This window comes from Pseudozyma flocculosa (genome assembly GCF_000417875.1).
Source record: "Pseudozyma flocculosa PF-1 unplaced genomic scaffold scaffold00009, whole genome shotgun sequence".
In the NCBI taxonomy this organism is placed as follows: Eukaryota; Fungi; Basidiomycota; class Ustilaginomycetes; order Ustilaginales; family Ustilaginaceae; genus Pseudozyma; species Pseudozyma flocculosa.
The window spans coordinates 243,837-266,275 of NW_006920877.1; the positions used below are offsets into that span (position 1 = coordinate 243,837).

The 22,439-nt window shown below is 65.7% G+C and overlaps 6 protein-coding genes across 6 annotated transcripts; 2 read left to right on the top strand and 4 right to left on the bottom strand.

Annotated features, from left to right (window-relative positions):
* Window positions 1-82: 82 nt before the first annotated feature.
* Window positions 83-4,801, bottom strand: PFL1_03043 (uncharacterized protein; the record flags this gene model as incomplete). Its single annotated transcript, XM_007880560.1, has 5 exons — window positions 83-1,419; window positions 1,521-1,756; window positions 1,874-2,116; window positions 2,229-2,488; window positions 2,636-4,801. 5 exons carry the CDS (start codon window positions 4,799-4,801, stop codon window positions 83-85), a joined length of 4,242 nt encoding a protein of 1,413 aa, XP_007878751.1.
* Window positions 4,802-6,923: 2,122 nt separating this feature from the next.
* On the bottom strand, window positions 6,924-8,946 carry PFL1_03044 (uncharacterized protein; the record flags this gene model as incomplete). Its single annotated transcript, XM_007880561.1, has 2 exons — window positions 6,924-8,038; window positions 8,190-8,946. The coding sequence occupies 2 exons, from the start codon at window positions 8,944-8,946 to the stop codon at window positions 6,924-6,926; spliced, it is 1,872 nt and encodes a 623-aa protein (XP_007878752.1).
* A 2,780-nt stretch (window positions 8,947-11,726) lies between these two features.
* Window positions 11,727-15,179, top strand: PFL1_03045 (uncharacterized protein; the record flags this gene model as incomplete). Its single annotated transcript, XM_007880562.1, has 1 exon — window positions 11,727-15,179. The coding sequence occupies one exon, from the start codon at window positions 11,727-11,729 to the stop codon at window positions 15,177-15,179; it is 3,453 nt and encodes a 1,150-aa protein (XP_007878753.1).
* Window positions 15,180-15,643: 464 nt separating this feature from the next.
* Window positions 15,644-17,118, bottom strand: PFL1_03046 (uncharacterized protein; the record flags this gene model as incomplete). Its single annotated transcript, XM_007880563.1, has 5 exons — window positions 15,644-15,824; window positions 15,927-16,119; window positions 16,248-16,519; window positions 16,611-16,740; window positions 16,830-17,118. The coding sequence occupies 5 exons, from the start codon at window positions 17,116-17,118 to the stop codon at window positions 15,644-15,646; spliced, it is 1,065 nt and encodes a 354-aa protein (XP_007878754.1).
* A 1,077-nt stretch (window positions 17,119-18,195) lies between these two features.
* PFL1_03047 (uncharacterized protein) lies at window positions 18,196-18,718 on the top strand (the record flags this gene model as incomplete). Its single annotated transcript, XM_007880564.1, has 2 exons — window positions 18,196-18,583; window positions 18,678-18,718. The coding sequence occupies 2 exons, from the start codon at window positions 18,196-18,198 to the stop codon at window positions 18,716-18,718; spliced, it is 429 nt and encodes a 142-aa protein (XP_007878755.1).
* A 304-nt stretch (window positions 18,719-19,022) lies between these two features.
* Window positions 19,023-22,142, bottom strand: PFL1_03048 (uncharacterized protein; the record flags this gene model as incomplete). Its single annotated transcript, XM_007880565.1, has 1 exon — window positions 19,023-22,142. One exon carries the CDS (start codon window positions 22,140-22,142, stop codon window positions 19,023-19,025), a length of 3,120 nt encoding a protein of 1,039 aa, XP_007878756.1.
* Window positions 22,143-22,439: the final 297 nt, after the last annotated feature.

The window sequence follows — 22,439 nt, forward strand, 5'->3', positions numbered from 1 at the left end:
CGAATTGAGAACCGCGGCAGCCGGTCTGGCCTGCAATACAAACCCCGCGTAATAACTTCGTATAGCATACACTTATACGAAGTTATACGACGCCCGATCCGCCGGACGGGGCGCCGCTGCCAAGGCCAGCTAGGCCACCGGCACCACCGCCATAGCCACCGCCGCTGTGCGACGACATGCCGAGGCCGCTCAGCGCAGAGAGGCCGCCCGACGCTCCACCGCCGCCAGCGCTGCTGCTGCCACCGCCACCAACGAGGTGGTGGTGCGGCAGCGAGCCGTGGTGCGATGCGCTGTGCGACGGCTGGTAGCGCCCGCCGAGCGACGAAGACGACGAGTAGGCGGCCGGCGGAGCGGCAATCGAGGGCGATGCCAAGCTGGTCGAGCCCTGGCCGTCGTGCGGGTTGGGCATGATCCTCCCACCTCGCTCTTGGCCATCGACCACCACCGAGAAGCCGCCCGACTGCGGCGACTGAACCGCCGAGCCGCCCGATGGCCCGCCCGTGGCCGACGAAGACGGCGCCGACAAACCCCAGCCGGAGCTCCAGGCGGTTCCCCCGCTACCAGCCATTTCAGCCTGCTGCTGAAGAAGGTCGAGTTGCTGGTACTGTGACTGGCGCCGCTTGCTGCTGCTGCTGCTGCTGCCGCCACCGCCGCCACCGAGGCTTGGAGCGAGGCCATTTTGCCGGCGCTCCCACTCTCGCAGAGAGTCTTCGCGGTTGACGAGCGACGTGATGCTCTGGCCGCTGCCGAGCGAAGGGTCGATCCCCAACTTGGCCAGCTGCGGCGGGATCACGCTGAGGCGATGGTCGGATCGCTGGCCGCCCGAAGACCCGCCCTGGCTGTAGTAGGCCGACGACGATGACGACGAGGCCGCCGGCGGCAACGACTGCCGCACGTCATAGTGCTGAGCTGCGACGGCCTGCGCGTGCGCCTGTGCTTGAGCTTGAGCCTGGGCCTGAGCGTGAGCGTGAGCTGCCTGAGCCTGGGCCTTTGCATGCGCCTGAGCCTCGGCATGCTGGGCTTGCGCCGCAGCCGCAGCCGCCTCTTCCCTGGCGTACGGGTTGTTGATGGCGGGCTGCGCCTGTCGCGCGGCGGCCGCCTGGTGGGCAGAGTTGTAGGCCTGCTGCTGCGCCAAGTGCTGGTTGTAGGCGGCGGCGTCCTGGAACGACTTGCCCGATGGCCGGGCCGATGTTTGTGGCAGGCCGCCGTACGGATGCTTGGCCGCATCGGGCGCTTTCGGTTTGGCGAGCGCCGTCGAGCTCGGCACGAAAGACGTGGCAGGCGGTCGGAAGGGCTTGGTGAACTTTTCGCCGGTGATGAAGGGATGCAGCTTGGCCTGCTGCGGCGTCCACCGCTCGTGCGGGTCCATGTTGAGCAGACCGCTGACGAAATCGATGAAGGAGTTCCGGTTGGCCAGCTCTGTGGAGGTGCAGATGAAGTGGGAAGAACCGCGCCTCGTCAATCGGTCAGCTCTCGATTGCCCTGCACGCGATCTAATCTCGCCGCCGCGTCGTCCTCACCTTTCTGGACGTCGGCCGATTTGCCACTCTTGCGCGACATCGGGTAGGTCCGGATGATGTCCGGTAGCGTCGTGGCCTGGAAGTACTTCTTGCTGGGCTGCTCCTGGACGTTGTGTTCCTTTGAGTATTGCTCCAGCGACTTGAGGCGGTAGCTCTTGCGGCCAAACTCGTCGCTGAAGACCTGGAAAAACTCGCCAGTCTGCTTGCCGTTGTCCAGCATGAACTGCGGCGGCAGACTAGACAAGGTGTACGGGACAATCACAGATACCAGGAGGCGAGATCGCGGTCAGTCGGCGGCATCGATAGGTTGCGATGCCCGGAACGAGAGGCGAGGCAAGTTGGTTTCGACTCACCCGAGCATCTCGACGATCCTGCAGACCTGATTGAACTCGCTGGTGCCCGGGAAGAGCGGCAGGCCGAGGAAGAGCTCAACGGCGATGCAACCCAACGACCACATGTCGATGGCCGCCGAGTAGGGCAGGCCCAGCAGCACCTCTGGCGACCGGTAGAAGCGCGACTGAATGTACGTGTAGACCGTCTGCTTCTCGTGGCAGGCGGACCCAAAGTCGACCAGCTTGATGCTCGGTGTTTGCAGGCTGTCGTCGGCGAACGTGGGCGGGAGGAGAAGGCGACGACGGTCGATGATTGCATCGCGGATCAGCAGAGCCCCGCACAGTGCGCAGGCAGGGGACCATATCTTGTACTCACGTCTTCAGCAGGATGTTCTCGGGCTTGAGGTCGCAGTGGATCAGCCGGGCCTCGTAGAGCACGGTGAGGGCATCGAGCAGCTGTGCGGTGAAGACGCGCACCAGGCTGGTGCTCAGGCCCCGGAACGAGTTCTGCTTGATCAGCTCGTAGAGGTTGGACGAGAGCAGCTCAAACACGAGGCAGAGGTGCTTGGCGTGGATGAAGGTGTCCTTCAAACGCAGGATGTGATGCTCGTCGTGCGGGTCCCAACTGCCGTTGAGCTGCGGGGATGGTCGGAGGTGCGCGAGCAGGGCGAGGCAGTGCAGGACAGTGTCAGCGATCGGCGAAAACGACAGCACCTATGGAAGGAAACGCCCCGCGCGCCTTCTCGAGGCCGACGCCGCCATCTAGCCCCCGCGACGACTCACCATCTCGAGCACCGTCACCTCCATCATGCTCTGGTTGAAGTAGGCCGGTTTGTTCTTGATCACCTTGACCGCGACAATCTCGTGGGTGGTCATGTCCTGGCACTTGACCACCTGGCCGAACGTCCCTTGGCCGAGCGTGTCGAGGATGAGGTACTTGTGGCCCTCCTCCGTGCCGAGCCAGTCGTTGACGTAGAGGATGTAGTCGTTGTCCTCGTTGTCGTAGCCGTCGTTTTGCATCGGCTTGCTCGGCTTGGTCAGCACCCTCCGCGGGTTGAAGCTGAGCTCGTAGAAGAAGGCCGGGTTGACGAGGTGGTAGGTGTGGTGGAGGTACGCGGTGAGCGCCTTGAGGGGGCTGACGAAGCCTCCTGCGGGATCGGCTCGCCGGATAGTCGTCTTGGCCGCCGCTGTGGCGGCCTTGCCGTCCGCAATCGCTGCTGCTCCGCTCGCCGCCGCGGTGCTCTTGTCCATCACTGGCCGAAGGTCGTCGAGGTCGCGCACCCGCCGGAACCCTTCGACGGCCCGTCGTGGCCGGTGCGAAGACGGCTCTTTCCGCATGCTGGTGCGCCGCGAGTGATCGCCGGGAGCCGGGAGCGCGTACGAGTTGCCCTGGTCCGAGGCCTGTGGATGGATGCCGCTCGTCAGATCGCCGTACAAGCCTGAACTTCGCAACGAGGAGAGACCGGCGTTGGTCTGCGTCCGCCCGCTTACCCCGACGTCGATGTTCCGGTGCGACTCGCCCGTAGCTGCCGCTCCGCTGCGGGAATTCGACAGCGATGCAGCCTGGTTCCAGCTGTTGCTGTTGTTGCTCTGCGAGGCAGCGCCGTAGTCCGAGTTGCCAGCGTTGCTAGAGCGAGGCGGGGGACCTTGGGAGTTGCGAAGGTTGCCGCCAGTCGCATGCTTGGCGCTGGACCCGGCGCCTCCGGAATTCACGTATGCCGCCGAGGATGACGAAGAGGTATAGGCGTACGGCAGCGTGTCGCCAAGACCGCCGAGACTTTGAGCATCGTACTGACTCCGCTGGGGCTGGTTGGGTGACGGACCGCGAGATTCTCGGAGACCTCCTGTACCAGGCGGCGTCAGGTCCATGAACGTGCCACCGCCACTGCTTCCGCTATTGCGCCGCCCCAGCGCGGAGCTGCCGAGGTTCGTGGAGTACCGCTGAGAGCCGACCGTGTGGTTGGGGCTGTAGGCGCTCGGCATCAGCGAGTCGTGCGTGGAGTTCGGCGAGCGCGGCGCGGCGCTTGACCCATAGTGCGCGCTGGACGAACCACCCAGGATGGCCGACGAGCGCCGACTGCCGCTGCCGCTGCCGCCATAGCCGGTGCCGGCGCCGAGGTGCGACGCGGGCATCAGGCTGTTGGGATGCTGGTTGGAAGGCTGACGGTGCATGCCGGCCGTCGTGCCTGAGGCAGTGTTGCTGTTGCCGTGGCCGGTCGACGAAGACGATGGCAGGTCCAGGGCCGACGACAGGCTGGTCATGGCGCCCGCGCCTTGCGAGCCGGACCCGCCGCCACCGGGGCTGTTCCCCATCGCATAGCTGCTGACCCGCGAATTGGACGACGAGGATGACGTCGTCGGTCCGAGGAGGTGGTGCTGCTGGTCATAGGGCGCCGAGGTGGGTGGGTGGTTGTTGGTCGCAGCATGGGAGCCGCTGTGCAGGGCCGATCCGGTGCTGGCGCGGTGAGTACTGTGGGTCGCGTGGCCCATTGAGAGGGAGCGGCCGAGCCCAGCGTCGCGAGCCAGGCCGTTGCCGCCCCGGTGAGGGTCAAGGGTGGCGTTGGACGCGTAGCGGCTGCCATCGTAGCCATCGCTGGAGCCGCCAGCGTGCGCCTGGGCCAGGCGGGGCGACGCATAGGTCGAGATGGCGTTCGAGGCCGAGTGCGTGTCGAGCGAGTCGAAGCCCAGCGAGCCAAGCCCAGTGGTCGACGACGAAGGTCCCGGGCCCAGCGGAGGTGCCATGCTGCCAGACTGATACCTGGAAGCTGAACCCGACCCGGACGCCTGCGGAGAGCGGTGGCTGTTGGAGGCGGAGGCGTATTGTGCGGCCGAGCCTCCGCCGCTGCCGCCGCCGAGGTGATCGTACGCGCCCATGTTGATGCCTACGTGCGAGTCATGCTGGAGAGACGAGAATTCGTCGCCGATATAGGCGCTGGATGGCCTCGCCATTCCGGGCCAAAGGATGACGACGGCGGCGGCAGCAGCAGCGTCGGCAGAAGAGGCGGTGGCGGTCGTTAAGGGGACGGCAGCTCGGTGGTAGGCTGCGAGAGCAAGAGGTGCAGCAGCGTGGTCGCTGGGCGGTGCTGCGAGAAGGCCGGGCTCGACACAGAGGGGGTGAGCCGTCGGGTTGGATGCCGAAGTCCGGGATCCTGCGGCGCTTGCGCGCTGGCAACGCCGGGGATGGCGAGGCCGGTCGGATCAGCCGGTGGTCGATGCACGGCGCTGTCTTCCCAGGCAGAGTTGGTGGTGAACAAGATGCGGGTCGGGCCGATCCAGGCTGAACGCAAGGAGAAGCCGAGGTACCGCGAGGAGCTGAGGTTTGGCTGAGCGGGGATGGCAGACAGCAAGCTAGAGCGATGCGAAGCGGGGTGATGGGCGTCGGCAGCGGTCCGACTTGTGGCCGATGCGCTGTGGCAAGGGGAGCGAGCAGATCCTCGCCAGGCTGATGCCGCTGGCTGGCTGGATCCAAGACAGCCTCAAAGGTGCCGTACAAGCGTCGATGTGAAGGAGCGAGGAGGTCGAACGCTGGGGCGAGCGGAGGAGTCGATCAGGCCAAAGAATGGCGCCGTTCGTTGGGGGGGATCGCGCGGGTGCGATGACGCCGAAGCCTGCTACGTCGAGCCTGCGCGAGAATCTGGGCGGATGATAATGCTGCTGGGGGATGGGCTGGATAGGGCTGTCGGTGACGGCGGCGGCGACGACGAGAGGGTCGAGGTGAAGCAAAGGCAGCAGCAGGCGGTCGAGATCGAGCAAGCGGACGGACGGGAAAGGGTGTGCGAGACGAAGCGACAGACCCGGCGGGCAGGCAGCTAGCTAGCTCAAAGAGCAGCAGCAGGCAGCCAGCTTCACTCGCAAGCAAGCACAGCTGCTAGCGTTGGCGCGCTCCGTTGCGTTGCGTTGCGTTGCGCACAAGCCCAGCCCCAAGCCAGCCAGATGGGCTGCCAGGCTGGCCAGGCTGTGCGAGCGGGCCTCGGCACGGCGTGGCTGGCTGGCAGGCGGGCAGGCGGGCGGGCGGGCCAGCGGGGTCCATTTCAAAAGCCATCCGCCCACCCTCGCGGGTTGCAATACAAACAGCGCCCTGGCCCGAATTGAGAACCCGCGGCAGCCGGGTCTGGCCTGCAATACAAACCCCGGGCCAAGCCAAGGAAGCTAAGGCAGCTTGCCCCCCCGCCCCTGCCAAACAACAGGCCGGCAGCCAGCAGCAGCAGGCAAGGAGGAGCACGCAGCAGAACGTAACAGCCGGCCAGGCAGGCAGGCGACCTTACGCACGGGCTCCTCCAAAAGGGGGGCTGGAAAGCCAGCTGGCCGGGCAGCGTTGCCAGGGCCAAGAAGATGGCCGACGGAGGTGCACGCTGCTGCTACTTTGCTGCTGCTGCCGCCATCGACCGGTTCAGCTCTCTCTTGCCTACCTCTTCCTTTCATCTACCGCACAGTATCGGGGGACGACCACGTCTCGAGCCCGGGATCGACAAGAGGGGCTCCCAAATGGAAGCCGTCGTCGCATTCACCGAGCCCTGCCAGCACGACGACAAGCTCGCAAGGCCTCGTTCCCAAGGCGGTCTGTCGGCAAAGCGCTGACGCTGGGAAGAGGGCCTGCGGACCTAGCTTGCCTCGGCCACCAGTGTGGCGACGAGCTCGTCGGGCGGCCGTGCCTCATCTGCTTCTGCTCGGCGCGCGCAACGCACAGGCAGAGGGTGCGGCTCTCAAAAAGAGGGTGAGACTCGAGGAGCGGCAACTGACGCGATGGGCACAGGGTCACGACACGGGGATGGCATGCGGCCTCGGCGGGCCACGACGCCTGTACCCGGGCTAGCATCATGATGACGCTATGTATACAGGGGACCTGAAAACGATGCGATGAGTAGGTCATGAGGGGGTGTATGGACAGCGACGAGACTCTGGGTGACGGTGGCCGCTCTGGCTTGCGGTGCGACGACGCCACAGCTGGGATATCCACGAACGCGCGACAGAGGTGGAGCGGCGGGAACGGAAGGAATGGTTGCTGGCGCAGCTCAACGCCCGGCGATGCTTGCTCGCTTGCCTGCTTGCTCTGGACGCAACGACTCTGTTCTTACGAGAGTGAGGGCTGCGGCGAACCCGGCCCTTCGACCGCTGGCTCTGCAGCAGAGTGACTAGAGACGGAGACTGGCTCCGGCGCTGTCTCTTCCGCATCTTGTCCAGCGGGTAGGGCCAATGCCTCTGGGGCGGGCTCAGCTGAAGAGGTCGCCGCGCAGGGCTCGTCGCTGGCCTCGATGACCGGCTCGAGGTCGAATCCCTCGAAGCTCGTCTCAGCCGTCGACTGCTGCATCTTCTCTTCGACAAAGCGGCCGAGATCGTCGTTTCTGAGGTCGCGCAGCTTGACGTTCATCTGCATGCGAGGCTTCGGCGGCGCGGGGACAGCGCCACGCGCAGCAGACGGCGGTGGCGGCCGAGCCGTCGGCCTCGCGCCCGTCGCGGGTCGGCCCGCTGTTGCCAGCCGAGGCGGCGCGATGGATCGCATCAGGCTCGTTTTGCGCGACTGCGTGGTTCCAGCGCTGCTGCTCGACGCCGGCCTTGCCGACGTCGGTGTTTGAGCGATCCGGTTGGATGGACGGCTCGGTCCGGGCCTGGTAGAGCCGGCGGGTGGCGCGCCTCTGCCAGCAGGACCGCTGGCGGCTTTCGCACCCGGCGGTGCGGCGCCCAACCTTGTCGATGTGCTTGCAGCCGAGGCCTTCGATGCGCTGGTCGAGGGTCGCGAGAGCGTGGTCGACGATGATGCCGACGAGGGTTGGGAGCGGGGCCGTATCGTCGAGGCCGAAGTGGCGCCTGCGCGTGCAGAAGTGGCCGTGGCCGGGGTGCGGCTCTTCACTTGCAAAGAGCTCGCCTTGCGGGGCTCGGTCGGTCGAGCAGAGACCTTCGTGAGGCGATCAGAGGGGCGTGCGGACCCGGCTTCGGCGGAAGACGCGCTGATCGGGACGTCCGGCCAGAGATCATCGTCAGAGGCACCACCGTCGCTCAGCTGTGGCGGCGATCCAAGGTCGAGAGCGTCGCCGGTCAGCTCCGGGAAGGCCTTGGCATCCTCGGAGTCCGACAGCTCAGCAGGCACTCCCTTGAGGAAGCCTGCCGGACGGAAGGTGGCCAGCTGTTGGGCCAGCTCCTTGGCGCTGGGCACGCCGTCGAGCTCGGAGGGGTACTCGTACGGCGGATCTGGCGGAGAAGGTGCAAAAGAGGGGCGGCGAAGGCATAGCGGGGTGGAGCGAGGCGGAGCGGCAGGACGCAAAGAGTGGTGAGCGAGGTCTACGAGACGTCGACAGCGGCCTGTAGCATTTAGGCAGCCGGCATCCTCCCGCACACTCACTTGTCGCCCAGGTACTCGGTGGCATGTACTCGATCTCCGGGTAGAGCTCTTCTTCAGTCAACTCCCTCTGCGACTGGTGCGTTTCGAGCTGCGGCGCCTCGAGGTCGTCGAGGTTGAGTCCGAGCTCGGCGTCGAGCATCTCGCCCATCCTCGCCTTGATCTGGCCCGCTTTGCCGATGTTGGCGGCCGGCGTGACGAAGCTGGTCTGCCTGCTCATCATGCGGCCTTTGAGCAGCGGAGCGTTTGGAGCCGGCGTCATCATCGAGCTCATGTCGGTGGCGTAGGACTGGTCGGCGCGGGAGAAGGGCGTCGCGGCATTCTCCTTCATCTTGCCGTTGAGCGTGCGGAGGGGCTGGCCGACGGCCTTCTTGGGGCTGACGCTCTGCGAGCCCTTGGAGGGGGACTGCAGCGCCGTCTTGGCCTTGCCCTTGGACGGCGAAGACATGTCCTTCTTGGCGGGGGAGCTGTCCTCGTTCTGGCCCTGGCGGTTCCTCAGGCCAGGCGTCTTGTTAGTACGATCACCAAGCGCTCTGGCCGGCGTCTTGGAGGCCAGCTCCTTGAACAGCTGCTTGGGGCCCAGAGTGCTAGAGTCTTGTCCGAACGGCGGCTTTGACGACATTTCGCCGAGCCCACGCTTCCCGGTCGTCATGGCTCTGGAGCGTGTCGGTGAGAGGTGGGAGCGGGAAGGGCCGGGCGTCCGAGCCTGTGCCGCAAACGGCTGGTTCTCGTGCGGCGCGAATCCCCGACTGTGGAACATGGCTATGGACAGGCAGGCTGCGGCAGAAGCTCTGCGTGCTCGATAGAATAAATGGTCGAAGGAGGATGTGAGGGTGGTAGACGATGACCCAATGCTCTGTTGGCGTGGAGTCGGCGGGGGACCAGGATCGAACGGGTACGGGCGGAGCTAAAGCCCAAGAGTGTTGTGGCAGGAGCACCGAAGGAGCCGACGTATCGATGACCAGCGACGTATATCGTCCGAAGAGATCTTCGCAAGGGCGTGTGGCGGCCGAGCAATGAGGAGTTGCGGCAGCGAGGGAGAAGGTAGTGGCGGGTGAAGGTGAAAGAGTGGTGGTCCGAGGCGAAGCTGGACGCGGGTGTTGGACTCGGGCGCCTCTCCACACTGCCCAACCAGCTCCCACCCGTCCATCTACTCGGCCGGCAAGTAGACGCGACCAGTCGTGCGGCCCTCACGTGCCGGCTTGCCCTGCCTGGCATCGAATTGGCAAAGGGGGCTGGCTGTTGGCTGCCATGGGCCAGGCCTGGCTCGCCAGCCACCGTTGAGCGATGGAGACGAGCGGACCGATGCGACCCCGCTCTTGCTTCGGATGGCGGCTTGCCCCGGTCTCTCTAGCTCACGAGGTCGAGGAGCGACGACGGAAGCGGGACACCGATCGGGCAAGCAAGGGCCCGTCGAAGGCTGCTGCCAGCCAGCAGCCATATCTTCTCTGGCGGATGACGACAGCGCGTGCGTCACAGGCACAGCTCCTCCTGGCCAGCTTCGCTTCTCAACTTGGCACGCACGGAATACGACCGCGCGCTGCCGTCGCCCTGCCATCTTGTCTGCCGGCATTGTCGTCGAGCTAGGATGCTGCGTCCGAATCGGTCGGCAGACGGCAGACAGGAGGCAGTGCCGTAGGGCCGATGGCCGTCGTCTCGACGAAGGGCAAAGCCACAGGCTAGGATACGACGGCGCAGCGAGCAGACAATATGAGGCGCCGCTCACGCCTGCTGGATGCCGGGCCAAGCCAGTGGCCTCGTCGGGAAGAGAGCAGCCTCCCTTTGAACCCGTGCATCTCGGCGGGCGGGCCATTGGGGCTCGGCCAGGCCCCGACGTGATCCTCGTCCAGGACGACGGAAGGGCGCGTCTCGTGTCGCGTAGAGAGACGGTCGAACGGCGTGCCGGGCTCGGTCGGTGGTCCAGGCGGGCGGCCCAGGCACACCAGCAAGGTGTGCTGTGCCGACGCCGGACCGGGAACCTCGTTGATTGCTGGTCTGCTGCTTGGTCTGCCCGCCGTTGCTCTGCCCATGGCGCAGGCCACAGTGGGCTAGGACAGCGGGATGGTGGCAGCCTCGACCCAAGTACCGATCTCGCTGGCCTCATCGGAAAAGGCTCTGTGGACGTCGTCAGTCGAGGCCGAGCGCTGCCGGCCTCGCTTGGCGCAGCCCTGCCGGCCTGACCCTTCCTCGGTCCTACCGTATCGAGGGAGCGGCGATGACGACGGCGTCCGAGGTTGACCACTCGAACCCCTTGGCAGGATCTCGTCGTGTAACGACGGGCTAGTTAAGCCGCTGGGGCTTTGGTGCCGGATCGTCGAGAGCGGGGCCGGCTCCTTTCTTGGCTGCCTAGCCCTATCCGCCCGCGAAGAACGTGGGCACACAGCCATTTCAAGAGAGAAGCGGCATGCCGGGCCCGCGTGCGTTGGTGACGTTTGCGCCTTCGCCTCAACTTGGTCGCCGCCGACGCCGCCGACGACGCACGCCCGCCCGCAATCACGTCGCACTCTGTATCGCTGGGGAGAGCGGGTTGGCAGGTTGACAAGTGTTTGCACCGCAGACGATGGGACGAAGTACGTAACTCTCCACCTACGCTACGCTACCCTCCTCGAGTTGACGGCGGCAGGCAGGCATAATGGCCTGGCCTAGGCATGGCATGCTGGCTTGCCGGCGACGACGGGCGGCGGCGAGGAGCGAACAGGCACGCACGGCGGCAATCCTCCGAAAGAGAAGCAGGCAGGCAGGCAGGCATGTAGTTATGGACAGCTGGCCCTGCCTGGCCTGGCCCTGGCCCCGCCGTGGCAGCTGCCCGCCTTCTTACGTTGGCTTCGACGCTGCTGGAACCTCGTCTGGCCGTCGGCATATGCCGGTCCTGCCTGCGCCTGACTCTGCCCGACTCTGCCTGGCTGGCGCTGCGCTGCCCCGCCCCGCCTGAGCCCAACTTTTTCGCCGCTTTCGGGACGCGAGAAAGCGGCTGGCCCGCCTCCCCCCCACCTCGTCTGTCAGAGAGCGAGCCAAAACGGCTGGCCAGAGTGCCGCCCTCGCCCTCGGCCTCGGCCTCTGCCTCGCACCCTCTGCCTTCCGCCTTCGGGCCTTCCCTTCCTTCCCCCCGACCATATCCCTCGTCTTGCTCGCACAGAGTGGAGCCCACACATTTCAACGCCCCGTCCGCGCTCCTGCCGCTGCGCATCATCCCCCGCCATCGGCGCACGACGGTCGCCTGCCACTCGGCCATCGACCGACGTGCGATCCTCGCCAACGTCTACTGCGCACCTTTGGGCGCCATATAGCACCGGCCTTGCCCTCGATCGCGTCCACCGCGCGACTTTCGACGCCGCACCATATGTTCAGCGGCCCATAGCATACCTCCTCCTGTCTGCTGAAAGACTAGCTGGACCGCTCCGGGGTGAAGGCTGCATTTTCCTTGCCGCACCTCTTCCAACGGCCTTCAAAGGCCACTCATCCGTCAGCCAAGGTGGAGCCGCGCCGGCCGCCTCTGTAGCCGCCCCATCCGCGCTTCTCTCTGCGAGGCTTCGAGTCGCGATGGCCCCAACGCGCGGACAAGAAGCCAAGCTCGCGGCCGGCAAAAGACAGCGCGAGAAGGACAAGGACAAGGAGCGGATGTCGGGCAAAGATGGCGACCGTCAGCTGGAGGCGCGTCCCGACGAGTCCGGCCCTATCCCTGTCGCGGGGTCCGCTCTGGACCGCAGAGGCTCTCGTCCGAAGGCGCCCTGGCCTCTCGACACCTTCTTCGGCCATGCATCCGCGCGCCTCTTCGGTGGCAGCGGCAGCAGCGGCAAAAGGGAGGATGCCACTCTCACCCCGGCATCCCAGGCCGCGGCACTACACAGCGATCAGCGCCGCCTTTCGATTCCTGGCAGGCGGTCTTCTTCATCCTCGTCTTCCTTTAGCGATCCCCTCCGGATCGAGGCCGACAAGCAGCTGTCGCCGCAGCTCTCCGACCTGCCAGTGACACCACCCGATTCGGGCATGTCCGACTTTCAGCTACCCGCCGTCGCCGACCTCGATGATGCGCCTTTCCAGGGCAAGGAGCGGGGATCCAATGGCCAGGCCTCTCTCGCTCGTTTTATGGACGGGCGGAAGGAATCCGTGGAAGACCCCGCCAAGACCCCTCCACCCGTCAAGCCGCCAAGCAAGAATGACATCTTCAACAGCCGGTCGGTGTGGATCGCTCCTGCGCCCGCACCGCCGCCCGCGCTGCCGGTGGATCGATCGTCGTCCGGGAGAGGACCGAGCATTTCTGAGAGCCCCGCGTCGCCACCTACCGCCGCCGCGCCTCGCACTGCCTCCAAGACATCCCTCTTCTTCGCATCGTCGTCAACCCCGACCGTCACGCCACCTCCTTCGGCATCTCGCTCGCGTGCCTCGGCCGACCTCCCATCGTCATCCGCCTCGCAGGCCGCATCACCACAAGGAACCGAGCCGTCGTCGTCAGCCCTTAAGACGACCGCTGCCGGCCAGCTGCCAGCCGAAGGGATCGGTGGGGGAGGCCGTCCCACGGGCGGTCACTCGCGCAAGTCGTCGCTGGGCCGCGCCAACACCGAGGAGCGGGAGCGCGAGGAGGCGCGCATCCGCCAGGCCAAAGACGTCGAGTTCCGCCTCTGCCCGTCGCGCGAGTTTCTCCTCGGCGAAGGGCGCCACTGCAACGTGTTCCTGGGTTCGTACTACTCCAAGCGTAAGCAGGCCGAGTCGGACCCGGGCTCGCCCGGCAGGTCGGCCGGATCGCTAAGGGCCAGGCTCGACCTCAAGGGGCCGCACTGGAAGCTGTGTGCCATCAAGCGGCTCCATGCCGACCGACAGAGCCAGCTGCTTGGCCTGGACGAGGCTTTCGCCCTGCGAAGGCTGGGCGCGCATCCCAACATCATCCGACTCATTGACATCCGTGACGAGGTCGAATTCACGCCTTCGCCCCAACCCTCGCCCAGGGCCCCGCCCAGGGACATGCTGTCCGATCTCGGCAAGGGGCTGCCGAGCGCTCGCAGCGGCGGTGCTGCCCGAGCTGGCAATGTTTCAACCGCTGCCGGGCGCGAGTTGAGCGAGTCGACCGCACCCTCCTCACCGCATTCTCATGGGCGCTCGACCAGCGACATGACCGGCAAGGCCGAGGTCTTGTCCGAGGCGCGGACGCTGAAGCGAGCGCTCGCCGCGCAGACAGAGGCAGAGGTGGCCGGTGATTGGGAAAACGACTCCGCGACGCTAGGCAAAGCCAGCGCCGCTCGCAAGACTGGTTCGCTCAGGGTCGAGAGGAGAGGGCCTCGCCATTCGGAGGTGCCAACGCTGAAAATCGCCTCCCCGGAAAAGGACAGGCTCGACCTCGGCCGTTTCGGTGCTGAGGGTCAGGATGCCAGTGGCGATGCTTCGCGAGCTTCGAGCAGCCCCTTGCTGCCGCCAGCGTCGGCCGGTGCCGCCGACACTCCTCGACTGCTGATCCTCCTAGAGCTGCTGCCGAATAGCTTGGCCAACTACACCCGCCTGCATCCGGAGCGCGTCGACTTGGAGCAGTGGCACTGCTGGGCGCGCGAGATGACCAGCGCGGTGGCCTGGCTCCACGACCGCGGGTGCATCCACGCCGACCTCAAGAAGGAAAACATGCTCCTGACCGATGAGCTGACCATCAAGCTGTGCGACTTCAACTCGGCCGTCTTTCCCAACCCCGCCGATCCGCCCACCGACGGCATGGGGCTGGGCACGCCGGCCTACGGCGCTCCCGAACTGAGCCGCGCAACGGGCGGGCCTGGCGCCAGCTCCTTTTCGTTTCCCATCGACATCTACTCGCTGGGTGCGGTGCTCTACTCGCTTGCGACCGGCGTCGAGCCCTTCAGCAACGCCCGCAGCGTCATCGAGATCCTCCAGCGCAAGCGGGCGTTTTTTGAATCCGAAGAAAACAGCCGCGCCGATCGCCTGGCCGTCGAGGCCGGCGGCAGCAGCAACCCAGCCAGCTCGCCCGCCAGCCGGAGCAACAGCATGCGAGGCCGGCGCAGCGAGCGCGGCGGGGACGACTCGTCCTTCTGCCTGTCGCCGGGCGCCATCTCGCGCTCTCTGGCGGCGCTGACCATGCCCAGCAGCCCGATCTCGGCCAGCGGCGGCGGCAGGAACGCCAGCACCGACAGCCTTGAGAGTGTCGCATCCAGCATCACGACAATATCCGGGCGGAACCCGTCGCCGTACGCCATCGCTTGCCTCCTCGATCCTTCGCCGGAGCCGAGGGGCCTGCTGGTCAACGAGAACGAGGCGCCGCGAAAGGGGCTCTTGTCGCCCATCCTGACGCAGCAGTCTGGCGTGGAGCGCAGGGCCTCGATGGGCCGGCTGCAGCAGAAGAACCCCGCGTCGTCGTTGAGGCTGCGGACGGCGCAGTTGGGCGACGAGGCGGATCGAGGCAAGCCCGCCCGATCCGCGGGCACGCCAATCTCGAGCAGGCTCAGCGTCCCCTTTGCTGCCCGTCCAGATGTGCTCCGTCGCGCCTCGTCGTTTGGCGATGGCGTCCAGCCGGGATCCGAGACTGTGTCGGCTCACAACGCCGGCAGCAGCCACCATCCGGGCCCGACCGCCCTGCCCTCGAGGATCGACGAGATCTCGTCACCCCCGATGCGTCCGAGCGGCCTCCGCGCAGCCCTCACTCCTTCGGATCTGGACCTCGACGCCGACTTGCAGACGCCCACAAGGGAAGCGGGCGCGTCTCCGCTGCCGCCGTGGGAGGTGCGAAGCCGCCAAACATCATCGACGACATCAGTCCAGCACCCCGAGGCCGAGCAAACAAGCGCCAAAGCCACCGGAGGGCCCCGCATGTCGGACGACCTCGACGACGACTATCGGGTGGACCTGCGGCCGTACGCCGATGGCCATCCCGCCCTGATCCTGGCCGGAGGCGGCAGGCTGCCGGACGAAGCGCGGGACTTGCTCCGTTCGATGGTCAAGGCCTCGCCGCAGGCCCGGCCCACCGCCCGCGAGGTCTTTGACGCCCTGCAGCGTATGTAGTCACCCTTCTTGTGTGCCACTTCCTTCTCCCTGCCCATCCAGAACCCCCTCTCTCTCTCCCCTTCCTCCTGTGTCTGCTTTCTGTTTATGCTCTCGCCCGCACGCGATGTTGTATCATCCTCATACCCTGTATTCCTAGCAACTGGCTCCTTTCTCCCTCGCACGCAACGCTCGCATCGTAGCATCCGGGCCGGTCAGGACGACACGAGACGGCGGAGACGCCCGATGCATACCCGGGCTGTGGCAGGAGACAGTCTCTTGAGAAGATGGGGCTCGGTGAGTGTGTCAGAGAGGCGGAAGAAGGCATACCGAGCAGGTATGGCTCCTCGCCTCGAGAGTGGCGTAGAGTAGTTGCGGGCCGGGGACGTGAGGAGCGACATGGGGTCTGAGGGCGAGGCGATCGGGCCGACTCGTATGAGGGGGAGCGAGGGGGTCGTCCCCTTGTCTGGCCGCGCCATGCTTGCTCATGAGGGCGGGGCAAGCGGGGGGTCCTGAGTCTGGAGGAAGAGGGCGCTAACGACGTTCTGCGGTCCCTTTACGCCGTTGCCAGTGACCGTCGTGAGGGCGGAGCGGTCAAAGCAAGAGCCGATCCGAGGGACGTCGCGACTGTTCGAGAGGCCCGTGACGTAGCTCTCTCGTCCACAACTGCATCGCAACGAGGGCAGGGGGGAGGAAAGGGGGAGTGAAGTCAGTCAGCATCTGGATCGGTCGATGGAAGGGCGTGGTGGGCGCGGCTAAAACGCTCACCCAAACGTGTGGCTGAGCGAGTCGGGTGCGCTGTCAAGGGGATTGACGGACAACGAGAGCGTGTTGCCCACCGCCTTGCCGCTGTCCGTCGAGATTTCGACCACCTTGGCGCTCTGGAAGCGGCCAAACGCCGGACTGACGGGCGTGCAGATGTTGATGGATCCGCCATAGAGGACGTTGAGCCTCGTCATTGCTGTGTGCACGTACAGCCGCAGCGTCCGTTTCAGCGGAGGGGTAGGGAAAGATTACGTGTGACAGAGTCAGTCACGGACTCGACTTCGAGCTCTGCTCCAGGTTAGAGCGGGGGAACAGAATGCTCACCGCCGGTGCAGCGCGGTCCGTTGTAGAGCTCGACGGTGGCTCCATCGTTGTTCATGACGCCCACCGTGCGCGGTGCGCCGGCAACCGTGCGCCGCGTGGGGTACCTCGACGTTTCCCAGGCGGGAGTCTGCTGGATGCTGCTGCCAACAAGGGACGTGACGGCCTTGACCGACGAGGGCGTAAAGGGGGAGACGATGCAGCCGCCGCCCGGTCGGCTGCGTGCCTGCCTGACCGCGGCGGGGTCGATGGCGAGACCGTTTCCGACGGCGCAGCTACAGAGAGGAACGATGCGGGGCGATCCGAGGTGAGTCCAGCTGAGCAGGTCGTCGAAGGAAGCTGTGGGGGGAAAGCGCATGTGCTCACGTCGCGTCGAGGCCGGAGAAGAAGACAGGCACCGAAGTGCTTTCGCCGTCGAGGACCTTGAAGCTTCCGATCGACTGGGAGATGGTCGTCGGGACCATGTTGCGCAGCCGGTAGGGACGGCCGGTCGGAGCTGGATGGCAGCAGAGGCGTGACGCGGGACAAGCTCAGCACCGTTTCGAGCACCACCGGGACCCGCATCGCAGCAGGATGACCACTCACTCTTGCATCCGTCGTCGCTGTAGAACTGGACAACGAGTCCGGTGCATGGCTTGGCGTCGCTGTTGGTCTTGAAGTCGTTGCCGCACTTCCGCTCGATCGCCGTCATGCCGTTGCACGTGTACACAGGCGTTTGCTGCAAGCTCGGACCCGGACTCGAGCTCGAAGAGGCTGCGCGGTGCTTCTGACGCGGCTCTAGGTGGCCCAGCACCTGGAGCGGCAGCATGACGGCGAGCAGCACCAGGCTGATGAGCACGGCCCGACCTGCGGAGCGAGTCTTGTTCGCGACCATCGTGAGAGAAATTGAGTCGAAGGTGACGTTGAGGAAGGGAAGGAACAAGGTTCTGGGAGGGAAAGCATCGGAAGTCGAAGAAGAGAAGACTGCTTAAATCCGAGGCTGGTGAAGATACGGTGGGCCCGTGGTAGCGGGTCTGCCCTGCTGTGGGCCTCGACTCGGGGCGCCCTCGGTCATGATGGTGGTGGGTGCGAGAAAGGTAGAGCAACTCACGCCCCACCTCGGCGGCAGCGGCGTTGTTTCCACACGGCGCCAACGCAAACCAGCCCCCCCTGGGCCGTTGTGTGGGGCCGAATGGCAGAGCACAAGCAAGTAGCAGCCAAATTCCGCGCACGCTCGACAAATGGGCACAACCGGGCCGACGCGTGGATACGGCAGGCGTACGTGTACGTACGAAAGGCCCTGCCCCGCTGGGCGTCGGTCGGCGTCGCCCGCCAAGGTGCTCAACGACGGGTGCGGTGACGGTGTTGTTCTGCAACGACGTCGACCCCTCAACACCCCACATGGAGTGCGCCCGTGTCGCATGCGTGTCCAGGGCATGTCCCTGTTCAGTTCACGGGCCTCCCCAAAGCATCGCCTGTTCTTTGCTGGCCGGTGTCGCTTCCCGCACGAAAGCCTCGTCTGCTCAGCCCCGAGGACCCCCGCATCAAGACCAGGGGCACGTACAGATGTACATTGTCACCTGAACGGCCTGTGTTGCCCCACCTCTTCAAGTTGTCCGAGAGACGATCCGCGCGCTGGCCGTGTCATCCTCACATGACATTGTGGCCGTAGCCGCAGCCCTGCAACGCGCACTTCGCATCGGGCCAGGTCGCTTCATCAGCTTCTTGTACATGACTCTTCGGGCCGGCCGGGTTCGGAACTCCGGACGACCCCACCAGGGCGGCGAAGTGGGTCGCACCGCCTCGTCTCTTGAATGCCTACAATATCCTAGGTGGAGAGTGACCTGGCACGTCGGCCATGAGGGCCCCAAGCAAGTCGGCCTGATAAGAAAAGAGGAAACTTGCCTCTTTCCGCTTGTCAACCCCAATCACGCATCCCCCCATCTAGACACCCCGCCTCGAGGTTGCAACGATGAACTACCTCTCCCTCCTCGTCGCCGCTCTGGCGCTTTCGGTCGGCGTCGACTGCGTCTCGCCGCCGCCCTCGATCGACAAGGATTTTGGACCGGCCATCGGCCGCTTCACCGTCGAGTGGTCGCAGGGCAAGGTGACCATCTGCAACAGCTACCTCGGCTTCTTTTTCGTGGATCTCAACGCGCCCAGGGCCAACAATTACGTCGAAGTCGTCTGTGGTACCCAATGCTCCTTCAAGCCCAGGTTCCCCAACTGCCCCAATCTGGGAAGTCCCTGCCTCCTCTCGCCCGTCAAAGGCTGTCTGGTCGGTTCGATCTCAGAGCAGGACTACAGCACCAAGCTGTGGCCCCTTCTCAATGGCTCCCAGAAGGGCATCGTGCTGGAATGTAAGCACCGCCAGGACAAAGAGCGCACCGAGCCGCTCAGCAGACTCGCTGGACTGACGCCGCGTCCCCGCTCCTCCCGGCGTCGCCTCTAAAGTCTTAAACAAAGACAGCGCCTTCTATCGCCCTCTGAACTAGCACAGCTGAGGTCGACGCCCTGTCTTCGAGGGAGCAGGGCATGGCGAGTCGAGGCGATGGGGCACGAGAGGCGGGTTTGTCGGTCGTTCCTTGCGCCGTACCTGCCCCCGTCCGTATCTCGTGGTTGAGCAGGGCCACCTGGGCACGACAAGCGGCACTCCCCTCCATCGATGCATGTGAAGTGCAATGCAGCTGCTCGGATGCTGTCGCCGTCACGGGATGGCCTGCCTGCATCTGGTCTGCAGCAGAGGGTATCGTGTCGATTCATCTATCTGTGCATCGTGGAAGCGGCCTATTGCGCGGCCTACATCCAGGTCAGCCAAGCCTGTCGGGTATCAGAGACCAGCCGCTCGACCGCGACCTTGATCTTGCGCTTGGCCGCCTTCTTGCCTTTGCTGCTGTGACCCACCGCTTGGACGAGTGGGCCGCTCCCGGTGCTCCTGTTTGGCATGCCGTTTTGCACGGCGGTGGCGCCGCCTTCGTCAGCGGTCGTGCCGCCGGGCCTGCCCTGCTGATCGACACGCGCCCCTTTGCCTTGGTCGGCGCTCTTCTCCGCACCGGCGTCTTCACCGCCGTCATCGTCATCTGCAACGTCGACCGCCACCGCCAAGGCGCGAGCGTGCGGCAGGTGCGGGACATGTTGCCGGCGCGACGACGACGACCCTGTCCTCTCGCGGGCGGCTGGCGTGGCGGCTTGGCCGGAACGCGCAAGGACGCCTTCGATGCTGGGCACGACTGCGCCGCCGGCCGGTCCGCCTCGCCCCTGTGCGCGGTCGGAGAGGCCCTGCGAGTATCGGGGTGTCGCTGCACGCCCATCATTCGCCTCTTCCTCGTCCTCCTCGTCCTCTTCCGACAAGACACCCTCGTCCCACTGCGAAGACGCTTCCCGACGGATGTATCCGCTGCTCGCCATCCGCCGGTGGACAGCGTCGCTGCTTGACCTGCGGTGCAGGCCGTGGCGGTGCATGCCTGGGTCGGACACAATCGAGCTGATCATGTCTTCTCCACCGGTGGCGTCGTCGAGGCCGTCGCTAGCGAGGGCCCTTTTGCGCTCGGCTCTGGATGGCGACGGCTTGGCGATGTCGACTGTGTTGACCGTGGACTCGGTCGACGAGCGCTTGCGGCCGGGTCCGCCAAAGATCAAGATCTTGCTCTCCTTTCGGCGCTGCTTGTCGAGGCTCTCGAGGATCTCGATGCCCGTCTTGCCGACGACGGTGTCGTAGCCCGGCTGCGGGGTATCGAGCGGCGCGACGGCTCGGTCGCCGCCGGGCTCGCCAAGCAGGAGCGCGCTCGTCGTTCCGGGCTCCTGCAGCGACATGATGCGTTGATGAAGGCTGGGTCGCTGCTGGTGGTGCGTGCTCGACTGCTGCAGAGATGCGGAAACGTCAGCGTCGTCCGCGGTCTCTCCCCCGAGACGGTCTTCGAACGGATCCGTGAGGTCGTTTTCCGGCAGCGATCTCGGATGGGCCCCCTCGGCTGGACTGGCCATACCGCCGGCGGCGTAGATCAGCGCCTGGCGGTACGACATCGAGGCGCGCACGCCGATTGGGCGGCTGCCGGATGCCCGTCCGGGATACGGTCCGAAGTGCGCTTTCGAGGACGAGCCGTCGCGCGTCAACTTCGGCTTGATCGGCGTATCGAACAGGCCCAACCCCCGGAGGCCATCTGGGCGGCCAAGCGCATCGGTCCGTACGAGGCCCGTTGGACTGAGGGGGAGCTTGACGCCTTCCAGCTCAGCAAGCTTGTCCTCGGTGGCGTCGAGCGTTTCCTTGACGACCAGCTTCTTCTCGCGCGCGCAGAGGTCGAGCGGACCTTCGTCCGAGTTCTCCAAGCTCCTGACGAGGTTCCAGGCCTGGCCCTTCATCACGCTGATCTGTCGCTCAAACTTGGCCTCGTCGAAGTGCGGGTCCTTTGCGAAGATCGTGCGAAGGCCGTGGACCGTGTCCTGCCACCAGAGCGGGTCGTTGAGGATGGGAAGGAAGTGCTGCCGGGTCGACTGGGAGAAGGGCAGACCGATGAGGTCCGAGGGGAGCCACAGCCAGCCGAACGGATACTGGCGGATCTCGTTGGGGTGCTTGATGGGGAAGGAGAGCGAGTTGTCGATGGCGCCGATCTTGATCTCGTCTGTGGCCGCGTCGTGGTGCACCATGAAGTTGTCCAGGCCGCGGTCGGTGTTGCGCATGAGAAAGTCGAGCACGACGAGCTTCTCGAGCTCCAGGCGGAAGCTCTGCATGCGATGCGGGGTCCAGACGAAGGCATCGATCGAGGAGGCATCGGCTGCGCCGTCTGCCAGGGACATCGTCGCAGCGCCGTGCGGCTGCTCGGACGTCGCACGATGGGTGCCGCCGTCGGCGGCGGTCGATGGGTGGGCGAAAGCGTCCTCCTCGTCCTGCGGCGATGGCTCGTCGAAGCCGGTCCGGCAGAGGAGCAGGCGCTTTAGGGCGATGCCGCACTTGCGCAGCCTTGCCTTTTCCTGCTTGCGGCTGACCTTGTGCGCCTGCCGCTCGTCGTCAAAGTCGCGCAACATGAGCGCGAGGCTGCGGGACCGCGACGGCCATGGATGCTTGCGGAGAAAGTCAGAGGCCATGACGTAGCCATTGAGGAACGTCTGGTAGCTGCCGATCTTTTCGGGCAGGCGCTTGCCGCTGGTCTCAAACGCCTTGCGGTCGGCGTAGGCATAGTGGAACGAGGGCGACGAGAGCTCGACCAGCTCCGTCCTCGGCACCATCTGCAGGACGAGGCGCGAGTCGAGGTAGGAGGCGCCCACCTCGCTCAGGTACGAAAAGTTCGGGATCAGGCAGGGGCGGCCCATGGCCCACCAAAGGTATTTGCGGACGAACTGGCGCTTCGGGTTGAGGTTGCCGTAGGGCTCCTCGTCCTTGGGCTTGAATACGGCCACGGTGGTGGTGGTGGTCGCTGCGGCGGTCGAGGTGGCGTCGCCATTCGGCACGCGGACAAAGTAGGACCCGCTCGAGCCGGTGGTGATCATCTTGGGATAGATGCCCTGCTCGATTGCCCTCTTGACCTGCCTGACCTGCTGCTCAAACTCGCTGCCGGACATGAGCGTGGCATCGTGACCGGCGGAGCGGATGCGCTGCTGCCTCTTGGCCTCGGTCAGGATGGTGAGCAGCTGCCTGGAGCCGTCGACGCCGTCAAAGACCGAGACGAGGACCTTGGGGTGGCGCTTCTTGCTTCGATTCGAGCGGCGGAACTTTTGGGCGACGGCCGCCTTCCACTTGCGGAACCTGGCGTCAAAGTCGAGCTCGTCTTCGGCGGCGTCTTCGTCGTCATCTCGATCGATGGCAGTGGCGGGAGGGTCGCCTATGTTGGCGCTGCCCTGGTTGCTGGACGAGGCGAGCAGGGGTGTGCGCTCATCGTCTGTGCGGTCCGATGCAGATGCCGCTGGACGAGCGAGGCGCGTCATGGCAGCTGCTCATCGGCTGTCCGACGTCGAGCGCAGACGATGAAGATGAGCTGGGGACGGAGGACCGATGGACACAGAACGCGCCTAGCGAGGGCAGGAAGGATAGGCGCGCTCAGGCAGCCCGTCGTAGAGTTCGGCGAGGTCCTTCAGGAGGAGGAAGCCGGCCGACGGATGTGTAACGAAGAGGTGACAGAGGTGAGGGAGAGGAGGACGAGGACGAGGACGAGGACGAGGCCTGGAAGCACGTCTCTCTGCGCTCGCATGGCTGGCAGCAGCAGCAGCAGAGCCGCGGCGAGC